The sequence below is a fragment of the Anas acuta genome, chromosome 21, assembly GCF_963932015.1.
Source record: "Anas acuta chromosome 21, bAnaAcu1.1, whole genome shotgun sequence".
NCBI classification, from domain to species: domain Eukaryota; kingdom Metazoa; phylum Chordata; class Aves; order Anseriformes; family Anatidae; genus Anas; species Anas acuta.
Genome location: NC_088999.1, coordinates 7,770,860 through 7,789,119, shown reverse-complemented (window position 1 = coordinate 7,789,119; position 18,260 = coordinate 7,770,860). Strand labels below are relative to the sequence as shown.

Below are 18,260 nucleotides of genomic sequence, written 5' to 3'. Positions count from 1 at the left end.
CCCCCCCCCCAGCCCCATCTGCCCCCACCAGCACCGGAGGCTGCAGCAGCCTCTGAGCCAGCAGCGCCCGAGGAAAACACATCCGCCAGGGCCAGACACGTCACCAGCCACAAATCCTCTTTCCTATATATATATATACTTATATAAATGCATGTATGGCAGGGATGGCTCTCATTAAGTGTGGGAAGAGAATAAAAGTTTTATATTATTTACATCCACGTCTGGGAAGGGGAAGGGAGGGGAGGGAGGTGGGGGGGTGTCAGTATTGTTACCGATGGGCTCTGCTACGATCCAGCCCGGGGAGCGAGCCCCCCGCACACGCAGGAGGTGTCGGGGCCGGGTCAGTGGCAGCCGCAGGACTTCACCACCATGTTGCGGTGCTTCTTGAGGATCACGTTGTTGTTGCTGTCGTAGTAGAGGACCGAGGTGGCGCTGAGCTTGGTGGGCGCGCAGCACGCCTTGGGCACGGCCTCGGGCTTCATCAGGTGGACCTGGGGGGAGAGGAGCCCTGAGCACGGGGCAGGCTTCAAAGAGCCCCGGCTCTTACCTGCGAAAAGCCCGGCTGAATGGGGGGATTATTCCTAGCGCTTCGTAAAAATATTTATTCTAAGCCCTTGGCAGTCCTTGCTGCAGTTTATATTGGATCGGGGCTCATGGCACCGTGCGGGCTGGGCAGCCCCTTCATCAATTTGGGATTCCTGGCCTCTTTTCACGCTCAGCTAGGCAAGCAGCCCCTCGGGGCAGCACGGAGGCTTGCAACAGGGCTGCCCCCCCTTTGGGGCTCAGCATCACCCCCAAATTCTGCACTGCACCGAGACACGGAGCCTGGGACCCCCTCAGGAGCCTGGGGCACCCTGTGCCATGCTCGCGCTGTGCCGGGAGGTTCGCGGGCTGCCGAGCGCTCGCAGCCCCCCCGGCCTCGCCCCACATGTGCGAGTCATTTACTGCAGGGCCAGCTGAGCTCTCCCAGCTCGGAAGTCCGGTGTTTTGCTGTCAAACCCTGCTATTTGCAGCACTGGCCGGGCTGGCACAGCTCCCGGTGCGCTCGCCCTGGTCCCCAGCGCTTCCCAGAAGGGCCGGCCCCGGGCGCCAGGTGATTCACGTCCGCCCGAGCGGCTCCCTTTCGGGAAGAACCCGGGGCTGGGAGGTGAGGGGTGGGTGCCCGCAGCTGGCGGGGGGGCTCTGGCAGCTTCGTTCATGCAAAAAAAAAAATTAAAAAAAAAACGAACCCCGCCAGGCGACACCTTCAAAGGCTCGGCCGAGGACTCGGCACTCCCTGTAATTAACCGCGAGCACCAGAGTCGGCGTGACTCTGCCATTGGGAAATCAAACACTCACAGGTCAGGAAATTCCAGAAATTAAAGCACGGGTTGCGATGCGGGGTGGATTTGGGAAAATGGGGCATTAAAGCTTTCCTGTTCGGAATATGCTGAGCCCAGCGCTTGGGCTCGGTGCCGCAGCCTCACGCCACGGGGCCTCGGCTGCAGCCTGCGCACAGGGAGGGTGCCCGGGCACGACGCTGCCCCTTCCCGGTGTCCGGGACTGGGTGGCCCCCCTGGAGCATCCCCCCTAGCTGCCAGGGGGTGCTAACCCCAGGGAAATCGCCTGCTTGTGCCCCATCCTCGCTGCTTCCCATGGGTGGGAGCGTGCCAGGCAGAAAACCGGGCAGTGGAGACTCGCCAGCACTGCCCAACCCTCCCTGTCCTGCCTCCGAGCCTTGCAGAGCCCCCATGCTCTGAGCTCCGTGCACACCCCCAGACGCTTTGCTGTGAGCTGCCCCCCCCCAGGTCCCAGCCCCGGCACTGACCAGGGACTGCAGGATGGCGTGGTTGGTGGCGTTCATGCAGGAGTCCAGCGGGAAGGCGCACTCCCCCTCGCAGTAGTAGGCTGAGTACCCCTGCGGGGCGATCACCCAGTCCTGCAAGGAAAAGGGTTTGTGCTGGGGCACCGGGGGCTTGCTGAGCCCCTTCCTCCAGCACCTGCACCCCCCTGTGCCACCTCCCCCGGCTTATTTGGATTTTAGGACCACATGAAGAGTTGTTCAGGGTCACTGTGGGGTTCAGGCTGTGCCAGCTCGTTTGCCATAATGTCCCGGCACACGGCTGCGCTGCTCCCACCGCTGCCCATCACCGCGGGGGCTGGGTGGGGGCTGTGGCTCTTCCCGGGGGGAGCGGGTCCGTACCAGCCAGCCCAAGTCCTGGAAGCTGACGTAGAGCTCGTGCCGCCGGCAGACCTGGCGCCCGTCCGCGGCGTGGACGTCATCTGCAGGGAAGAGGGCGGGCAGCGTCAGTGCTTGGTGCCCCCCGGCCCCACCAAACCCTGGGGCTGCACAGCCCCGATGGCTGGGGTCACTCCGAGGGAGCCTCCTTGTTGTAAAGGAGGGAAAGAGCTTCTGAGCAGGGTGGAGGTTTTGCTCCACCACTGGGATGAGGGGATGCAGCCTGGGGAGGTGCCAATTGGTGCCGCTCACAGCTCTGGGGTGTTCCCAAGTGCCCCAAAGGCTGGGGCTCCCCTCCTGCCCCAGTGGCTCCCCAGGGCTGCGATGCCTTCCTGGGGCAGCTCCAAAGTGAGGGCAATGATGAAAAAAAAAAACATCCAGAAAGCCCCACAAAAGCAGGCTGCCCCAAGGGTGCCCTCCCGGACCCACCGTGCCCCCCATCTGCCAATGGCCCCACTGCTCGCTGTGCTCCCCCCAGGGCTGGCAGAGGGATTTCGGAAAGGACAAGGTGCAAAGAGAAGAGCCCTGCAAGGCAGCAAGAGCAGAGCCTCGTGCTTTTGGCCAGGCCCCCTCCTACCCTCCGTGCTGGGGGCTGCCCCCCTGCTCTTACCAAAGATCCCCGGCAGCTTGTTGGGGTGCGGGAGGTCGTTCGTCTTCTTGGGCTGCCTCCTCCTGGGCGCCCTGGCTGCCCGTGTGACTCGCACGGGGCTGCTGCTCGCCCGGAAAAATGTCACCATGAAGGGCTGCTTGGAGCGGGGCCCCCGGCGCCCCAACAGCCCGGCCGAGCCCGGGTCCACGCTGAGCCCTGCAGGGACGGAGCAGGAGCAGGTTGCAGGGAGGAGCAGTGCAGGGGGAGCTCTGCTGGGTCTCCATCGCAGCTGGGACTGGAACTACAGAGCCGAGCCCTGCTGCCACCCACCCCTCACTAACGGGACCTGCTGTTCCTGGGGATTCAGCCCCAAACGCTGCAGCTGGGCTTACCATCATCCGTCTCCACGTAGAGCCGCAGGCCCAGGTTGTATTTCCGATCCACCAACCAGTGGTTGCTGGCGGCCGTGACATCGAAGACCAGCCAGCCCTCGGTCCCCGCGCGCAGGTCCTGGGTGTCCAGCAGGAACAAGTCGGACTCCCTGGGAAACGGGGAGAAAGAAACCCGTGAGTAACAGCACCCGAAGGCAACGGCAGCCCACGGCCGGTCAGGGAAATGACTCCCCGCTGTCCGTGCCCGTGCAGATCCCGGCGCTGCAGGGTCAGGATGGTGCCCGCGGCCGTGCCATGTGTGCCGGTGACACCCTGGCAGCTGCCCTGGGAAAAGCGAAGCGCCCTCCCCGCCCGGCCAAAACGCCGGGTGTGTCACTGCCCGGGGACGCCGTGGGAACAGACGGCTGTGGGATGGGACGGCTGCGGGACGGGACGGCTGCTGCCCTCGGCACTGCCACGGCGCTGGGAAAGGCGAGTGCCAGAGCCGGCACTGGCTGGGGGCCCCATCCCTGTCCCCATCCCCATCCCACCCCTATCCTTGTCCCCATCCCGTCCCCGTCCCGCACCTGTTGGAGTGCTCGGCTGCGATCTCGTAGATGCTGATGTGCAGGGTGCTGTTGGCGTGGCGGGTGGCACCCCGCGCCTTGTAGATGCGAAACTCAGCGGCCGTCACCGACTCGCCCGTGGGCACCTGCGTCAGGTCGAACCTGAACTCCTTCCAGTACGGCTTCGGGGAGGAGGTGTCCCGGTCCTGCTCGACTGCAGAGCAGAGGGGTCAGGGAGCCCCCAGAGCCCGCAGCCCCCGGGTCCCAGTGACCCCACATCCCCCCAGTTCAGGGACAAACCCCGCTGACCCCATGCCCTGCCCCACCGAGCTCTGCTGCAGGTTCCCACCTCTCTGACTGACCACACAACTGCTCTGTAAAAATAAACCCTCGCTTTCTACCGAGTGTCTCCTTTCTGCAGAAATCTGGTGCTTTTTGGGAAAAGAAACTTTTTTTTTTTTTTTTTAAATGTCCGTAAAGAACAAACACACCGTGTTCCTTTACGGTAAGGCATCCCCACACGGTTTCACTAATATGTAATTATTTTCTTCAAATTGTTCTTTAAAAATGTTCCAGACTGCCATGACTGAACGTAATTAAAGTGATTAAAGCTCCTCCTGCTTCAGGCGTAAGAGAACTGCAACAAATCTGAGCTGGTGCTCACTTATACCAAACAAACACACAAATAAATAATTAAACGGACATGTTTAAATGCAAATTTTAACCAATTCCGGGGGGGGAACATCCCAAACGTACTACGCCACAAAGCTGACCCCCCCCTATACATGGGGGCAGCTGAGTGCCTCTCTTCAAACCGAACGCTCAGATTTTAATTACGCATCCACGGATCTTTCCGTCTTTTTTTTTTTTTCCCTCCGTTTTTGCTTTGAAAACAAAACAGGACACCACATTCCCTCCAGCTACTGGGCTCACCACAAGCTATGTTTTAAAAAAAGCACGGGGCCAGGCGGCCCGGGGCGGATGCGGAGAGAGCTTCCTGCTGCCGCCAGCTGCGCGGGAGGTGCCGCGGGGATGCACCAGGAGCTGGGTCTGGCCCACGCACCCTGGGGACACCGGGGACCCCCAAGCCCACTGCGGTGCCCGGGGTCTCCCCGCTGCCCTGGGTGGGCTCTGGAGGCCGCCCTGGGGCTGAGGGTGCCGGCCCCCAGCTTTACCAGCATCATTTAAATTCACCCCACCTGATTTATGGCCACGCAGCCAGGGAAGGGCAGTGGCAGTTCTCAGACAGGACCGAGGTGCTCCCTGCGGCCGTGCCACAAGGACGCAGCTCCGGGCGAGGTGTCTGCCCTGCAGCGGGGAGGGGGCAGGCAAAGCTTTGTGCCCCCTGCACCGGCTGCTGGAGCACAGCCTCGGGAGGGCAGGGCCAAAATTTGTCCTCCCTTGTGCTGACGGGGGCGTAGAGCAGCAGGGTGAAGGTGATGGGGATGGGACAATTGGCAAACAGCAGCACGGTTTGATATCAGTGAGGTTTAATATTGCTCTTTGGCAAAGCTATAAATGTGTGCAAAATGATGAACCGGCCGTGGGGGAGCAGGCGCCGTGTCCCGAAAGCACCCGGTGCCCTTTGCCCAGGCAGGACGGCTGCTGCTGGTGGGGGGGGGCACGGGCAGGGGGCCTCCCCTCAGCCTGGGCACTCGGTTATTGATTCGAGGGTGGCTGAGCCGCGCCGCCACCCCGCAATTACCTGTGGGCGGATTATCCGGATTGCGGATGGGATGCTAAAAAAACCCAGCCCAAGCTCCTGCTCTCCGTGCCCCCTCCTTCTGCCAGCACCGTCTCACCCCTCAGGGCTGCTGCGTCTTTCCCCAGCCATGAACGTCACGGCCATGCCTTGTGCACCCCCCCACCCCTAAATAATAGGAAAAGCAAATAAACCCACATAAAATGGCAGCAGGGCTGTCCAGCTCCTGCCGTGCTGAGCCTCGCTGCGTGCCCAGCCCTGCGCCCCCGCTCCCCTCCTGGCTGGCAGGCACGGGGCGATGGGGACGCCTTTTCCTCGCTCCCCACCTTATTTTTAGCTGCACTTCTTCCCTGCAAACCTTCTGTGTGCGCGGTGTTTCTATAAACTGCGCATCAGTCGTAATTACTAGTCCTGGCTGCCCTGAACGGTCCCCATGATCATTTCAGACACTAAATTAAAAGGAAATGCCAGGATATTCAACCACATCAAGTACACTGAATCTTAAAATAATTTTAAAGGAGATGCAAGGAAGATGCTGTCCTTCACTTGCAAGCAGTAAAAAAATAACCTCCAGAGGCTTTCCTAAGCAGGGAGAGATTTAGGAGCTCTCCCAGGCACTGCAAATGCAGCTGGGTTCCTGCTCCAGCCCGTGAACACCTCCGTCTTCCGAAGAGCCGTGGGACACGGGGCTCTGCAATGGCACCCCACACCCTGCTGCATGTGCCTGGGGGGCTGCCTCGGCCCCTGCCTACACCCCCACCACTTCCCGCAGCTGTAAGCAGTCAGAGGAGTTCTGTGCCAGAGGTGGACCCCAGGGGGTTTATTTGCAGAGCTCCCCCTTTATAACACGCACCGTGGGTGCATACAGAGCACCAGCACCCATTCATACATGGGGGCACATCCCACTGCTGCAATCTCAGCCCGTGATGGCCCAGCCTGGTGTTGGGACAACTCCCAGAGCTGGGCTGGGACGAGCAGAGCCGTGGCCACCAAACACAACCGAAGGTGGCCAAGGTGCCACCGCCACCCATTGCCCCACGCAGCGTGGCCTGGAGGGGCTTGAGCCCCCGGCTGTGTGTCCTGCCCTGGCCGGCAGGCACAGGCACTGCCTGGCCGAACTGGGACAGGCTCGTGTGCCGGGGAGTTTGGTGTGTCCCCCCCTCCCAAGGCGTGCCGTTGGGAGCCGCGCACATGCCCGGCTCACACAGGGCTCTGCGGGCGGGAGCAGAGCGGTCCAGGTGCCTAATGGAGCGCTGACTTACCCCATTTGCATGTCCCATCAGGATAATTGTGCAAAAAATTATGCATGCAAATTAAAGTTAGCCTTCTCCCACAAAAAAAAATATACTATTTAATTAACATGAAGGGACTCATGAAGCCGCAGAATTCAAAGCCATTCAAATTGAAGGCTGAAACTCTGCGCCCCAGCTCTCCCTGCTGCTCCAGGAGCACCAGGAAGGGGAGTGGCGTGGGCACCCCTGGGCCAGCACCGCTCCTCCCAGGCACCCACCGGCTGTGCCTGTAGCCAAACCTGTTCATTTTAAAGCACTTTTCGGTGCTCATGTTGAGGGGAGCTGGGATCTGATGCCCCAGTATCCACCTCCCCCGGTCCTGGCTGCCCCTGATGTGCTGAGCCCCCCGCCTGTGCCTGCAGACACCCCCTGCCCCCAGCCTTGGCACAGATGCCCCCCCCAAAAGCCTCGTGCTTGTCCAGGGATGCCTGGAGAGGGGCACATGCCCACATGGACACCCCTTAAAGCAGAGAGCAGCGGCAGGGAAAAGCTGCCTATCCAAAAGCCTGGGCTGGGCATCCCGCCGGTTCAGCCTGCCCCAGTGGGACCCCAGTTGTCCCAGTGCTCACGGCCCCTGGGGTGCCGGCTGGAAACGGCTCTGCTCTCCCTGCCACTCGCAGCTGTCTGGCAATGGGACGGTTCTGGAGCCCGGCACTGCTCCGTAACCAGCCCGACGGGATTCCAGCAGTAATTAACAACCTTGAGGATTTTATTCTGAGCCGGGATTCGGTGTCCCACTGCGTCCCCTTTGCTGCTGCCCCCCGCACGTCCCGCTCCGTGTGCACCCACTCAATGGGGGGGCCGAGGTGGGCGACGCCGCTCCCTCGAGCCCGCCCCGTCGGTTCGCAGCTTCGTTATGGTGGGGAGCGTGCTCGGGGGCCTGGGGGGGGCTCAGGAGGTGGCTGCCGCTTGGGGAAATCTCGGATCCCCCCCACCAACTCTGGGCCGTCCATAGCAGGGACCGAGCGAGCCCCGCACGCCCCCAGCCCGCGGCCACCGGGCCCCTCGCAGCCCCCTCCCGCCGCTACGGGACCGAGCTGGGTGCGGAACGGGCTTTGTGAGCACGGAGGCACCGGGAGAGCGCCCCGAGAGCGACGGATGCTCGCGGCCGTCGGTGCAAACGGCTCGGTGCCGCCGCCCGCCCCGACGGCTGAGCCGGGCACCCGCTGCAAGGCGCTGGGCTCCGCTCCCGGCTCCGCTCCCGGTAACGCGGCCGCCGCAGCCCCGCTCCGTGCCGGGCCGGGGGGGCTCTGCCCGGTCTACGCCGGTGCGCCCAGCGGGTGCCGCGCGTCCCGCAGTGCGCCGCTCCCCGGGACCCCCGGCGCTGTTCCCCCCCGGCGCAACGGTGTCCGAGCCCGGTGCGCCCCGTGCAGCCCGGCTGCTCCGTGCGCCCCAGTGCGCCCCGGTCCCTCGGTACTCCCCGGTGCGCCCCGGTCCCTCAGTACCCCCCGGTCCTTCCGTGCACCCCGGTGCCTCGGTGCGCCTCGGTGCGCCCCGGTGCCTCGGTGCGCCCCGCTCCTCCCGTCTCGGCTCCCTCCCGTGCGCTCCCCTCCTCTACCGTCCTGCCCGTGCGCCCCGGTCCCTCCGCGCCCCCCGGGGCCGCGCTCACCCATGTTGACGAGGCTGACCACGGTGTCGGCGCGGCTGACGACGCTGCCGGGCGGGGGGCTCTGGGTGCTGAGCCCGGTGAGCACCGGCCGCGACACCGCCTCCTCCTCCTCCGCCTCCTCCTCGCCGGCCACGGCGTGGTACAGGTCGAGCATGAAAAGCGGAGCGGCGGCGGCGGGGGCGCGGGCGGCGGCGGGGGCCCGCGGGCGCGGCCGCCCGGGCAGCCCGAGCACGGCCAGGATCTCCCGCTGCACGTCCCGCCGCTCGCCGCCGCTCAGCCGCCGCTGGAGGAAACCGGCGGCGTGGAGGCGGCGGCGGAGGACGCTGCCGCTGCCCAGCTGGCACAGCACCGCCGCCGCCCAGAGCAGCGCCAGGGCGCCCAGAGGCCCCCGGCCCGCCGCCGCCCCGCGCCCCGGCCCCATGGCACCGCCGCCGCCCGGGCCGCCCCCCCACCCCCCGCCCCCGCCGCCGCCCCGGTGCGGTGCGGAGCGGCCCCCGAGCGGCCCCGGCCCCGGTCCCGGCCCCGGTCCGCCCCGGCGGGGCGAGGGAAAGGGACGGGCCCGCCGGCGGCACCGCCCCGGCCCCGGTGCTCCCCGCCCGGCCGCCCCCGGGGCAAAGGGCGCGCCGCTGGGCAGCCGCCCCCACGGGCACCCGGCCCTGGGATGCTCACCGCTGCGGGTGCCCAAAGCCTCGGGTTACCCCCCCCCCAGACACCCAAAGCCACGGGCACCCACCCCCAGACACCCAAACCCATGGGCAGCTACCCCCAGAAACCCAAAACCATGGGCACCCTCCCCTGCAGGCACCCACCCCCAGCCACACAAGCCCATGGGCACCCAACCCCATGGACACTGCGCCCCTCACCCTGTGCTCCCACCTCTCTTGCCGCCGTGCCTGGCACCCACCCCGTGCCCTCTCCTGGGTGCTGACCTCGCTGGGCACCCACCTCCCCAGCACCCAGCCCCACCAGCGCACACCCCACCAGGCGATCCCGCTGGCAAATGCCCACTCCAGCAGGCGGTGGGCACCCACCCACCTCACCCGCAGGCACCCACGTGCCTGGCACAGGGACACCTCAGCCCCCAGAGCCCCCCCAGTCCAGGGGCTGGCAGTGAAGCCGGTCCCTGCACCGCTCTGCAAGGGAAGCTGCGTGCAGGCGCCCTGTGGCTGCTGCGAGGTGGAGGCACGGCAGCGTGCGGGACAGCTCCCTCGCCCAGACTCAAACACTGAGACTCTGGAATAAAGTAGGAGGCAAGATTGTTTATTACCGCAAGCAATTTTAATACAAAAATGTGTCTGGTTTTTAAACAATTCATTGGTAGAGCTTCAGATTTGCCTCAATTTAAACCAATTGAGAGAATCACACAGCAACACGGTCAGAGCCGGAGGAACAATATTTAATAAATACAGGGGCTCCGCTGAGCCCTCTCCCTCCGCCCATCTCCTGGTCACTTGGTCAGTTCGATTTTATTACAAAGGAAAAGTAGCGTACAAAAGCCAGACAGGACTTGTAGCGAGTGTGCTGGTGAGACTCATTTCAAGGACAAGCAACTGTGCGTGTAAGTCCAGATTTCTTCTAGGAGCAGAGGTCACATCAATCTCAGCCTGGTTGGAAGTGGAATGACCAGTTAAATAATAAATAGGAAAAGAGATGCAGATAAATAGCAATCCTGTAAGGAACAAGGTGGTCGTCTCTTAGGCCATCAATCCAGAAGAATCCTCTAACCCGCGGGACCCACCACCGCTAAGGGATGTGTCTGTGATCCAAACCTGCAATCTTACCAGCGTGCTCTCTTCTGGACAGCGTTATCGTGAACCCCCTCCCCAAACCCATCAGCAATTTTTGTTCTTTAAAAACGAAGTTGCCGGGACAGTATTTTAAAGACAGCAGTTATAATGACCTTAGCTGTAGTGTGTGCAAATTTTATTGTCAAACTCCGCTTTCTTCAGGTAAAATCACATAGCTTTAAAAAAATGGAAACATAAGCCCCAAATCCCCTCACCTCATGTTTCTCTGCTTGAGGTATCTGTGATTTACAAAAGAGAGTTCCTTGAACACTGTAGGATTCAGGTCTTTGTTTTTAAATATAATTTACCTTGCTGAGACAGCAAGTTAAGTTTATAAAGATGCATTTAGGAAACAATCCTAAAAGATAAAGCAGGTTCACACCCTGCACCGCGCAGAAATCCTATTTATAGTTTAGTTTTTCTTTACACTTTCACATCTTGACCTTTTTTGCTTCCTTTTTTTTTTCTTTTTTTTTTTTTTTTTCCTTCCCACATCTCAGTTTTCCAGGCCCCTCTCTGAACAGGGGTCACCAAGAGGCAATTTTTATCTACATAAATATTCACATGAAAATAGTAACTTACAAAAAAGGAAAAAAACAAATAAGGCAGCTTCCATAACACAACTTTCTTTTACACTTTTAACAATATAGTTTCTCCCATTTAGAATAAATATACATCCAATGTACGTAGTAGGGTTAAAAATTGGACACAGGTTGGGTTTTCTTTCTTTCAGGAGGGCGTGGGTACAGTATTATCTCTTGGGGCCTGGAGTTTTTGGGGTGGCAGTGGTTGTTTTCTTGGACATGGTTGGGATTTTGGAGGGTTTCGCCATGCCTCGCCGCGAGCTGCCTTGCCCGCCGGCTACGCTGCTCTCCGAAGTGTCCGAGCACGCCGACTGCGTTTCCAGCAGGTCGAAATCGGACGCGTCGCTTCCCCGCCGGCTGCTGGCCCGGCTGCCCGCGCGGCTCCCGGCACGGCTGGTGGGACGACTGGCTGTCTTTTTGGGATCTGTGGGGGGAGCCCAGAGCCCCGTGAGCACCGGCAGGCAGAACGGCAACACCGCCCTGGCACGCATCAGTGTCCCCCCCCTTGCTGCAGGCTCTGCCAGCTCCCTGGGTACTTGGTATTTGCTCTCCCAAATTAAGCAGGAGCAGCCCCAGCCCCCAGCTTACCTGCCCGGCTGGTTTTGGCACCCGTGGAGGCTGGCGAGGAGCTGTTGCTGGTGTCCCCCGCCAGCGAGGTCCGGCTGGAGTGGAAGGTGGGGCGCTTCAGCTTGCTGCCCGCGGCCGGGGTCACCTGCGGAGGAAGCACACGGGGAGCATCGCTGAGGGGGCACCGCGGCCACCTGCTGTACCCGGCCGAGGTCACCTCACAGGTCAGTAAAAGGACTGGGGCGTTTATGAAACATCCATCTTAATGGTCACGGAGAACTCGAGCTGGCGTTTCAGCAGCGCTTAGAGAAAGGAAAACAAAAAGCGGCCGGATCCTGAAAACAAGGACGGCAGCGGCAGTTTGGGCACTGCGGGCTGAAACAAAAGCAAAGCTGCTGCCCTGCTGGAGGACAGCAGGGTCACCAGGGTCACCAGGGTCACCTCCCAAAGGGAGAGGGACATTGTGCAAAATGTGCGGGCAGCTCCACGCACAGCACGCTGCGCTGGCTCCCAGGGCACGGGCACAGCTGGACAGGGAGGCACCAGCGCCAAACGGACACGCGGGAGGCTGAGGATCAGCTTCGGTCATGAGGCTTCGGTCGTGTCCTGTGCCACATGTATGAAATGGGCTTTCCGTGACCTTTAAGATGTTGCAGATGGGGAGCAGCAGAGCGCAGCTTTGCTCCCGCACTGCAGAACAAAGCGGGGGCTTGGAGGGGGGGGGTGCGGGGAGGGAGAGGTGCCCGCATCTGTCCGGAACAAGGCTCCAGTTTCTATCGTGAACCAAAGCTCAGTTTTGGGGCAGTGTGAGGGTGCTGCAGGGAAGCACCAGCCCATGGTGTGCCCCAAACCTTGCCCCTGTCACCCCAACCTCCCCACCGGTGTGCTGCGGTGTCACAGGGCGGCTCTCGAGGAGCCTTATGGCAGCAGCTGGAGAGGTTCCCCTCAGCTCCCTGCGACTCTGTGATTTTGGGGAAGCTTAAAAATCTTAACATCTCATGAAACTGGAGCCACGATGGGGGAGAGGGACGCAGAAGGGGAGCCAAGCAGCGGGCTCTCCTTCGGCCTCAGTGGGAATTACAATCCATTGACACGGGATTGGAAGGGACCGGTCCCATCATCAGAGATCTCGATTCTCATCCTTGATCCTATTCCAGAAACAAGTTACAGCAGCAAGCAGGCGGTTTAGGGCAGTTCAGAAAGTACTCCTGACCTTCTGCGGATCTAGAAGAACGCCTTTTCCGTTTGAAAGCACTTTCAAGCAAGATCAAGTTATTTTGCCATTGCCATCAGCGAATCACTAAAATCTACCCAACTATTTCATATTCACGGGGTCAGAGAAGTCGGCAAGGAGGCTGGGACATTCGGCAGATTGAAGTGTCGGCCCGAATTCATCCTCCTTGGAGCATCCAAGTGCAGCCAGGCTGCGTTACTGCCGGACACACCGCGCGGTAACACGAGCGCTCCGTGACACGAAGGCAGCGGTTACTGTGCATGCGCTGTAGCTGATTTTCAAGTCTCAACTCGGCTGCTGAATTTCAGTTTTTGAATGCCAATTGCGGCCTATTTTGAGTGCTGAAAGGCTGGTAAAGCTTGGAAATATTCTCTTTTTTAAGAGCACAACGTGATAAACGTTAATCTTTTGGTTTGACAAGAGGTAAATGTGCATCGCAAGCCGTCTGCACGTTGTGCTTCACTCTTAGGTTGGCACTTTGCTTAATCCGAGTTAGAAACCCATGAAAAACGCTAACAGGCCTTGTGACAGCGGTGCTAAAAGCGCTGCTCTACCAAAAGGAAAGCGTTAGGCAGGCAAGGAAGCAGGACTTGTCTGTGAGCCGCACTCCAGCCTGCCGCCAGGTCCTCGGGGCTACGAGACCATACTCTACCTCGGAGCTCGAGAGCTGGAAGTCGGAATAATCGAATCCCCTCAGAGGGGTGCCCGCTTTACTGTTTATCAACCAGGGTTTGTCATAACATCGAGAGAAGTGATGTGGAGTCTGTGAAATGGAAAATCCAGAGAGGGGGGAGAGGCGGGAGTGAGTGAAAAAAAAAAATGGAACAGAAAAGTATCTGGAATGAGGGGAGAACAGCACTAAAATGAAACGAGAGAACCAAACGGGGAATACATAAATTCAAAAATGGAAAACAAACGAACAAATGATGAAATTAAACCATGCATGGCAAACGGTGTGATGGGACAGCAGAGGCCGGGCAGTCGCTGCTCCCTGCGCACTGGCCCAACTCGGGGCTGCAGCAGCTGCGATCGCCCGCTCGTGGGAGCTCTGCTCAGACGTGGTGCAGGGGAACGAGGTGGAAACCGTCCTGAGCCATCCCACCCTGCCCGCCCCACACAGCCAGCGGGGCTGTTCCTGCAGACCCCACCACGAACATCTTCCAACAGAGGCCACGACGACTGATGAGGCCCCAGCCTTCCTCCTCCTCGCACCTCCTGCAGCATCTCACTGCACCGGGACGGGTCTGGGGGCCACCGGCTCCTAAAGGACCAAAGGGAAAGGCTGCACGCCCAAAACCCTACCTTGGCTCCGCTGGCTGGGGTTGCAGGAGACGATGGCATGGAGGCGCAGCTGTGGTTGCTCTGGCTGGCACTGGAACTGGACCGAGTTGGGGAGGCAGCCCGGGAGGATGGCTTTGATCTCCGGCCCCGCGACCGGAACGGTGTCATTCCCTGGGAGGCCCCTTCTGGCAAGATGAATTTCTCCCGAAGTTCAAGGTTGGTCCGACCTCGCGCTGGAAGGGGAAACGGGAGAGGAGAGCTGAGGTTTGCACCGACCCGACATCGTTCCTGAGGCTTTTCATGTATTTTGGGTGATAGGGGACGGTAGCAATTTGAGAGGCAATGCCTTACAGAGCAGAAAGCCAAAGAAGCAATCACAGAACAGAAGCACCACGCTGGGATAACCCCGGGATGGAAATAACCTCGATGTCAGCGCTCTGCAACATCTGCTGCAAAGCGTTAACAGAGGCCAAAGGAGCAGAGCTGCACGAGTGAAATCCTAAAGGTTACACCGAGCAAGCAGCAGACTTTAAATCCTGCTGCTTTCAGCACCAGTCGTTCGATAACAGAAGCAAGCAGTGGGTGAGCATCAGCCTGAAGACGACACATCCGAAGCAATCAACATCTCAGAGACCCCGGTGAGATAGGAGCATATGGAGCACAGACCCGACCTCCGCCACGTGCAGGGAGCTGCAGGAAGAGCTGCTCAATGCTCCTTTCCTGCTGGAAAAGGGGGCAGAAAGGAGGGTCCCTGGCCCCCTTTCACAGATGGCTGCTCTCTGCTTTGCCGGAGCACTTATCCTGCCTCCCCTCCCACGAAACGTGCTGGGGATCCTCTTGCAAAGCCTCTCAGCCTACGAGGCACCGAAGGCAGCACTGCTGACCGGAGAGAATTTCAGATTCCTGCCTTGCACCTTGACGCACTCTGTTCCTGGCCACAACCCTTGCTCATCTTTCTCTCCAGTGCTTTTCCCCCACCCAAGGTGCCTCGCAGTTGCAGCTTTGTGGTTTGGTTCGGATCCACTCTCTCCAGTTGCTGCCCGTTCCTGGGCACCCCGACCCGCTCCCCGCAGTGCCTGGTGCTGCCTGGCCCCCGAAGGCCACAGAGGGAAAGTTCTCAGACTCCTGTGACTGGGAGAGAAGGCAACATCTGCTAAAACCCAGAGCCTTACCTCTGCAAGGATCGTTCTTCACCAGGAACTCATCCAGGGCCATCCATCCTCCTCCCACGCGGACCATGACCGTGCTCCGCAGGATGCGGACCAGCCGCAGCTGCTGGGAATCGCCGAACTGCGGAGCCAAAAACCAGAGCTCAGGCAGGGCCACGAGGGAAGCACAGCTCCTCCCCACCACGGGCTGCACCAGGGCAAGGCGGGACCACGCCTGCCACTACGCTACTGGAAATTCTGTGGTCTCAAAAGCTGTTATTGGTCTATTGAATGCTTCCTTGGTTTCCCCAGATACGCCTTTATGGATCAAATGCCTCGCTGGCAAAAATTTATAGTTTTTCTGCTGCTTGGTATTAAGATCATGCAGCTATCAAAATCCTTTAGTTATAAAATAAAAGACAGATTTTTTTAGAGCAGCAAATGAGAATTGGGAATTTGGCCATTGGATGGATTTTTGCAGCCAGAATTGTAGGTTTCCTTCTTGTTATCAAAGACAGAGAGGCTGTCAATGCCCTGACGCTCCTGGTGCAGTCTGCTTGGAAAAGAGACGGCCGATACGGATCACTGAGGGCTGGTGAAACAGCAAGGCAGGTAGTGCTGTGTCACCGCTGAGCAAGAAACCTCGGATCAAGTCTGAAGCCCAGGGATTTCGCTGAGCCTCAGACCTGACCCCAACCAGCCACAAAGCTCCCGCTGCGGAGATCGCCCCGTGAGGATGTTTCAGTGAGTGCAGTGATGGGAATCCAGGCAGGAATCCCGCAGAAATGTTGATTAGTGATTGCAATGTACATTAGTGATTTGAAACACCTGCAATTTCAAACAAGTGCACCCCGGATCAGAAGCAGGCGGCTGTTTCCCAAAGCTCCCTGAGCCTCCCGGAGAGCCAAGCCCAGGCTCCTGGATGCCTCCTGCACTGCGGGGGAGCAGCCGCCCTACACCCATCCCTGCAAAGCCCCTGCTCCAACAAGGAGGTTGGGGAACCACTCTTAGGAACCAAGACCACCTTCAGAATGATTAAAAAAAAGGAAAAAAAAAAAAAAGCAGTAACATTTTCCCTGTGTGGACAGCAATACAAAAAACAAGAGACAAAATGAAAACACAGTGCAAGCCACATCGAGAGGTGGGGGAAAGGAGGGAGCAGGTTCCTGGCCACCCAGGGGTGCCGGAGGGGGGTTTGTCCCCAGCTTTGGGTCCTCCCAAAACCCACTCGCCCCAGCGCAGCTGTGAGAGGTGCTGCAGCTGTGCTGGGATGGAGCTGCCTCACTCTGAGGGCTCAGCGTGCTTCGGGCACTGCATCCAGAGCTCCTCAGCGGGGCGGACACCAGCCCGCCGGGCAGTGATGTGCCAGGGCAGACAGATCTCCAGACAGCTGAGGAGCACAGCCCCTCTGAGCCAGGGAAAGCCAGGGATGTGTCAGTTCCCATTTCCACTGCCGCATTTAGATTATTTTTCAGTTGTCATTGAGAATTTTTCTAAAATCGCTGTCTAAAACAAAGCCAGAGCTCTCTTGGTTCCGTTCATCTTGGAAATCCAAGCTTAGTTCTTTTGGGGCATGTTTTTGGCAGGGCACCTTTAGTCCACATGAAAAATAAAGCTGTGTGGGGCCAGTGGGCACATCCTAAGGACATGTGCTGCTGCAGTGCTTTTAAAAGAAGAGCTCTGAGCACCGCAGCAGCCGGCACTTTGACACATGGCCCCGTTAACCACGGTCACACCAGGGGGACACGTGCGGTTTGTGCGAGCCTTGCTCCCCTTAGGAGTTACTCAGCGGGTGCAGCAGGGATGGAGGTTTAGTTATCATTACCTACGGGATTAAACATGTGGACCTGGCGTTCTCATTCCATGGTGATTGTGATCCAAACCCATCCAGAGCCTGGTACAGCCCTCGTGCGTGTTCTACCCCCGTGTCCCGAGGGCGGCAGAAATCTGCCCAGCAGCGCTGCCTGCTGCAGGGGGCCGTGGCTCAGCACCTCTGGAGGTTGCCACAAACATCCCCAGGGTAGCCAAGAAAAGAGCCCAGGAGAGAGAAAACTCTCCCTTTCTGATTTTTCCCATTGAACTTTTCCCTTCTTTCTGCACGATGCAGTCTTTAATTTTTTTTTTGGATGGCGATCCCAGCTTGCGCACGCCCCTGTACCAGGCTCTGCGAGCAGCTAACAAGCTCTCTAAGGCAGCACGTTACAGGTCACATCCTCCCACAGCAACAAAGGACAGAGCGCAGTACGACACACAAGCTATGATTGTTATGAAGAGGTGAGAGCATTGCAAGGCAAACTGTACCTGATTGCCGAGGAAGAACTACGGAGGAGAGAAGTTGTGGAGGGATAAGGGTTGGGGAGGGGGGAAGGGAAGTCAAGAGCGAGAGGAAAGAAAAGAAAAAAAACAAGAAAAACATTTTATGGGATTAACAGTGCAATAATCACGAAAACTGTTAACTGCGGGGAGTTAGAAATAGGGGGTTCTGCTGCTTGGTTCTCGGGCAGCAGCCGCAGCTCAGCCGGCAGCAACGCGCCCGGAGCGCTCGGCTCAGCCCCTCCGTGCCGAGCCGCGAGTCCTGAAAACAACGCGCAGGAAACCAGGCGGGTTTGCTGCCAGCTTGCTTCAGAAGTTTACCTCGGTGAATAATTTGAAACGTAAACACCCAGCCCGTTACAAAGAGATTCTTTAAGGAAATTATTCTCCTTCTTCAGGAGCGAGCTAAGAAAAACACGGGCGTAAGGTACACTCATCCACCAGGAGAACTTCAAGGGCAGCCGGTGGCGGCAGTGAATGCAGCACTTCATGCTGCCCGCCCCAGAACAGTGCCACTTTTATGCTCTCCTGCAGCTCCCGGCGTGGGGCACGCCCTGGGGCCGGGCACAGCGCTGGGCAAACGGGGCTGAGGCACCGCTGCCTCCCTGGGACGTGGTGTGCCACGGGGTGAGGTCCCCGGGGGTCCCTGGGGCCGGGGCTCCCCCCATGCTGGGCACCCCGGGGGCTGCAGGCAGCCCATGGGTAACCTCCCTGCCCATGGGGGCACTGGTGCTGCTGGGGCAGTGTTCAGAGCCCTCTGCCTTACCCGGTATTTGTTCTCGCCGATCTGCTCCACTTGAAACCTCTTGGCACACTTGCACTGGGCCACTTGCCGGGTGACCTGCCGCCGACAAAAAAGAAAGGTAAGGGGCCAGGGTCTGAGTCTCCCCGGCACAAGGCATTGCTTGGATAAAATACAAAGCTAAGCAGCCTTTCCTGCAAACGCACAGTGGGTACCGGCGATACATGGATGAATTATTTTGGCTCAGCACCAGCACA

At 59.5% G+C, this 18,260-nt stretch overlaps 2 protein-coding genes across 22 annotated transcripts in view; both read right to left on the bottom strand.

The window, feature by feature from the left end:
- Positions 1-156: 156 nt before the first annotated feature.
- Positions 157-8,863, bottom strand: LOC137842927 (bone morphogenetic protein 8A-like). 2 transcript variants are annotated; one of them, XM_068657621.1, is made up of 7 exons: positions 8,348-8,859; positions 3,766-3,958; positions 3,200-3,348; positions 2,829-3,023; positions 2,183-2,262; positions 1,808-1,918; positions 157-491 (listed from the first exon to the last, which is right to left on the bottom strand). In XM_068657621.1, exons 1-7 carry the CDS (start codon positions 8,766-8,768, stop codon positions 342-344), a joined length of 1,299 nt encoding a protein of 432 aa, XP_068513722.1. In that variant the 5' UTR covers positions 8,769-8,859; the 3' UTR covers positions 157-341. The 2 variants fall into 2 exon arrangements, with proteins under 2 accessions (XP_068513722.1, XP_068513723.1); XM_068657622.1 differs by having other exon boundaries at positions 409-547; positions 8,348-8,863.
- Positions 8,864-9,586: 723 nt separating this feature from the next.
- The window catches only part of MACF1 (microtubule actin crosslinking factor 1), a 134,974-nt gene continuing 126,300 nt past the window's right edge, over positions 9,587-18,260 (bottom strand). For 14 of the 20 annotated variants that reach the window (XM_068657731.1, XM_068657733.1, XM_068657740.1 and 11 more), the window contains 7 exons: positions 18,028-18,102; positions 17,250-17,267; positions 14,973-15,090; positions 13,822-14,033; positions 13,172-13,282; positions 11,307-11,430; positions 9,587-11,142 (listed from right to left, as the gene is read on the bottom strand). In XM_068657731.1, coding sequence (XP_068513832.1) covers positions 10,886-11,142; positions 11,307-11,430; positions 13,172-13,282; positions 13,822-14,033; positions 14,973-15,090; positions 17,250-17,267; positions 18,028-18,102 — 915 coding nt within the window. In that variant the 3' untranslated portion in view covers positions 9,587-10,885. The remainder of the gene's footprint in view (positions 11,143-11,306; positions 11,431-13,171; positions 13,283-13,821; positions 14,034-14,972; positions 15,091-17,249; positions 17,268-18,027; positions 18,103-18,260) is intronic. The other 6 variants (XM_068657741.1, XM_068657742.1, XM_068657728.1 and 3 more) reach the window with 3 other exon arrangements.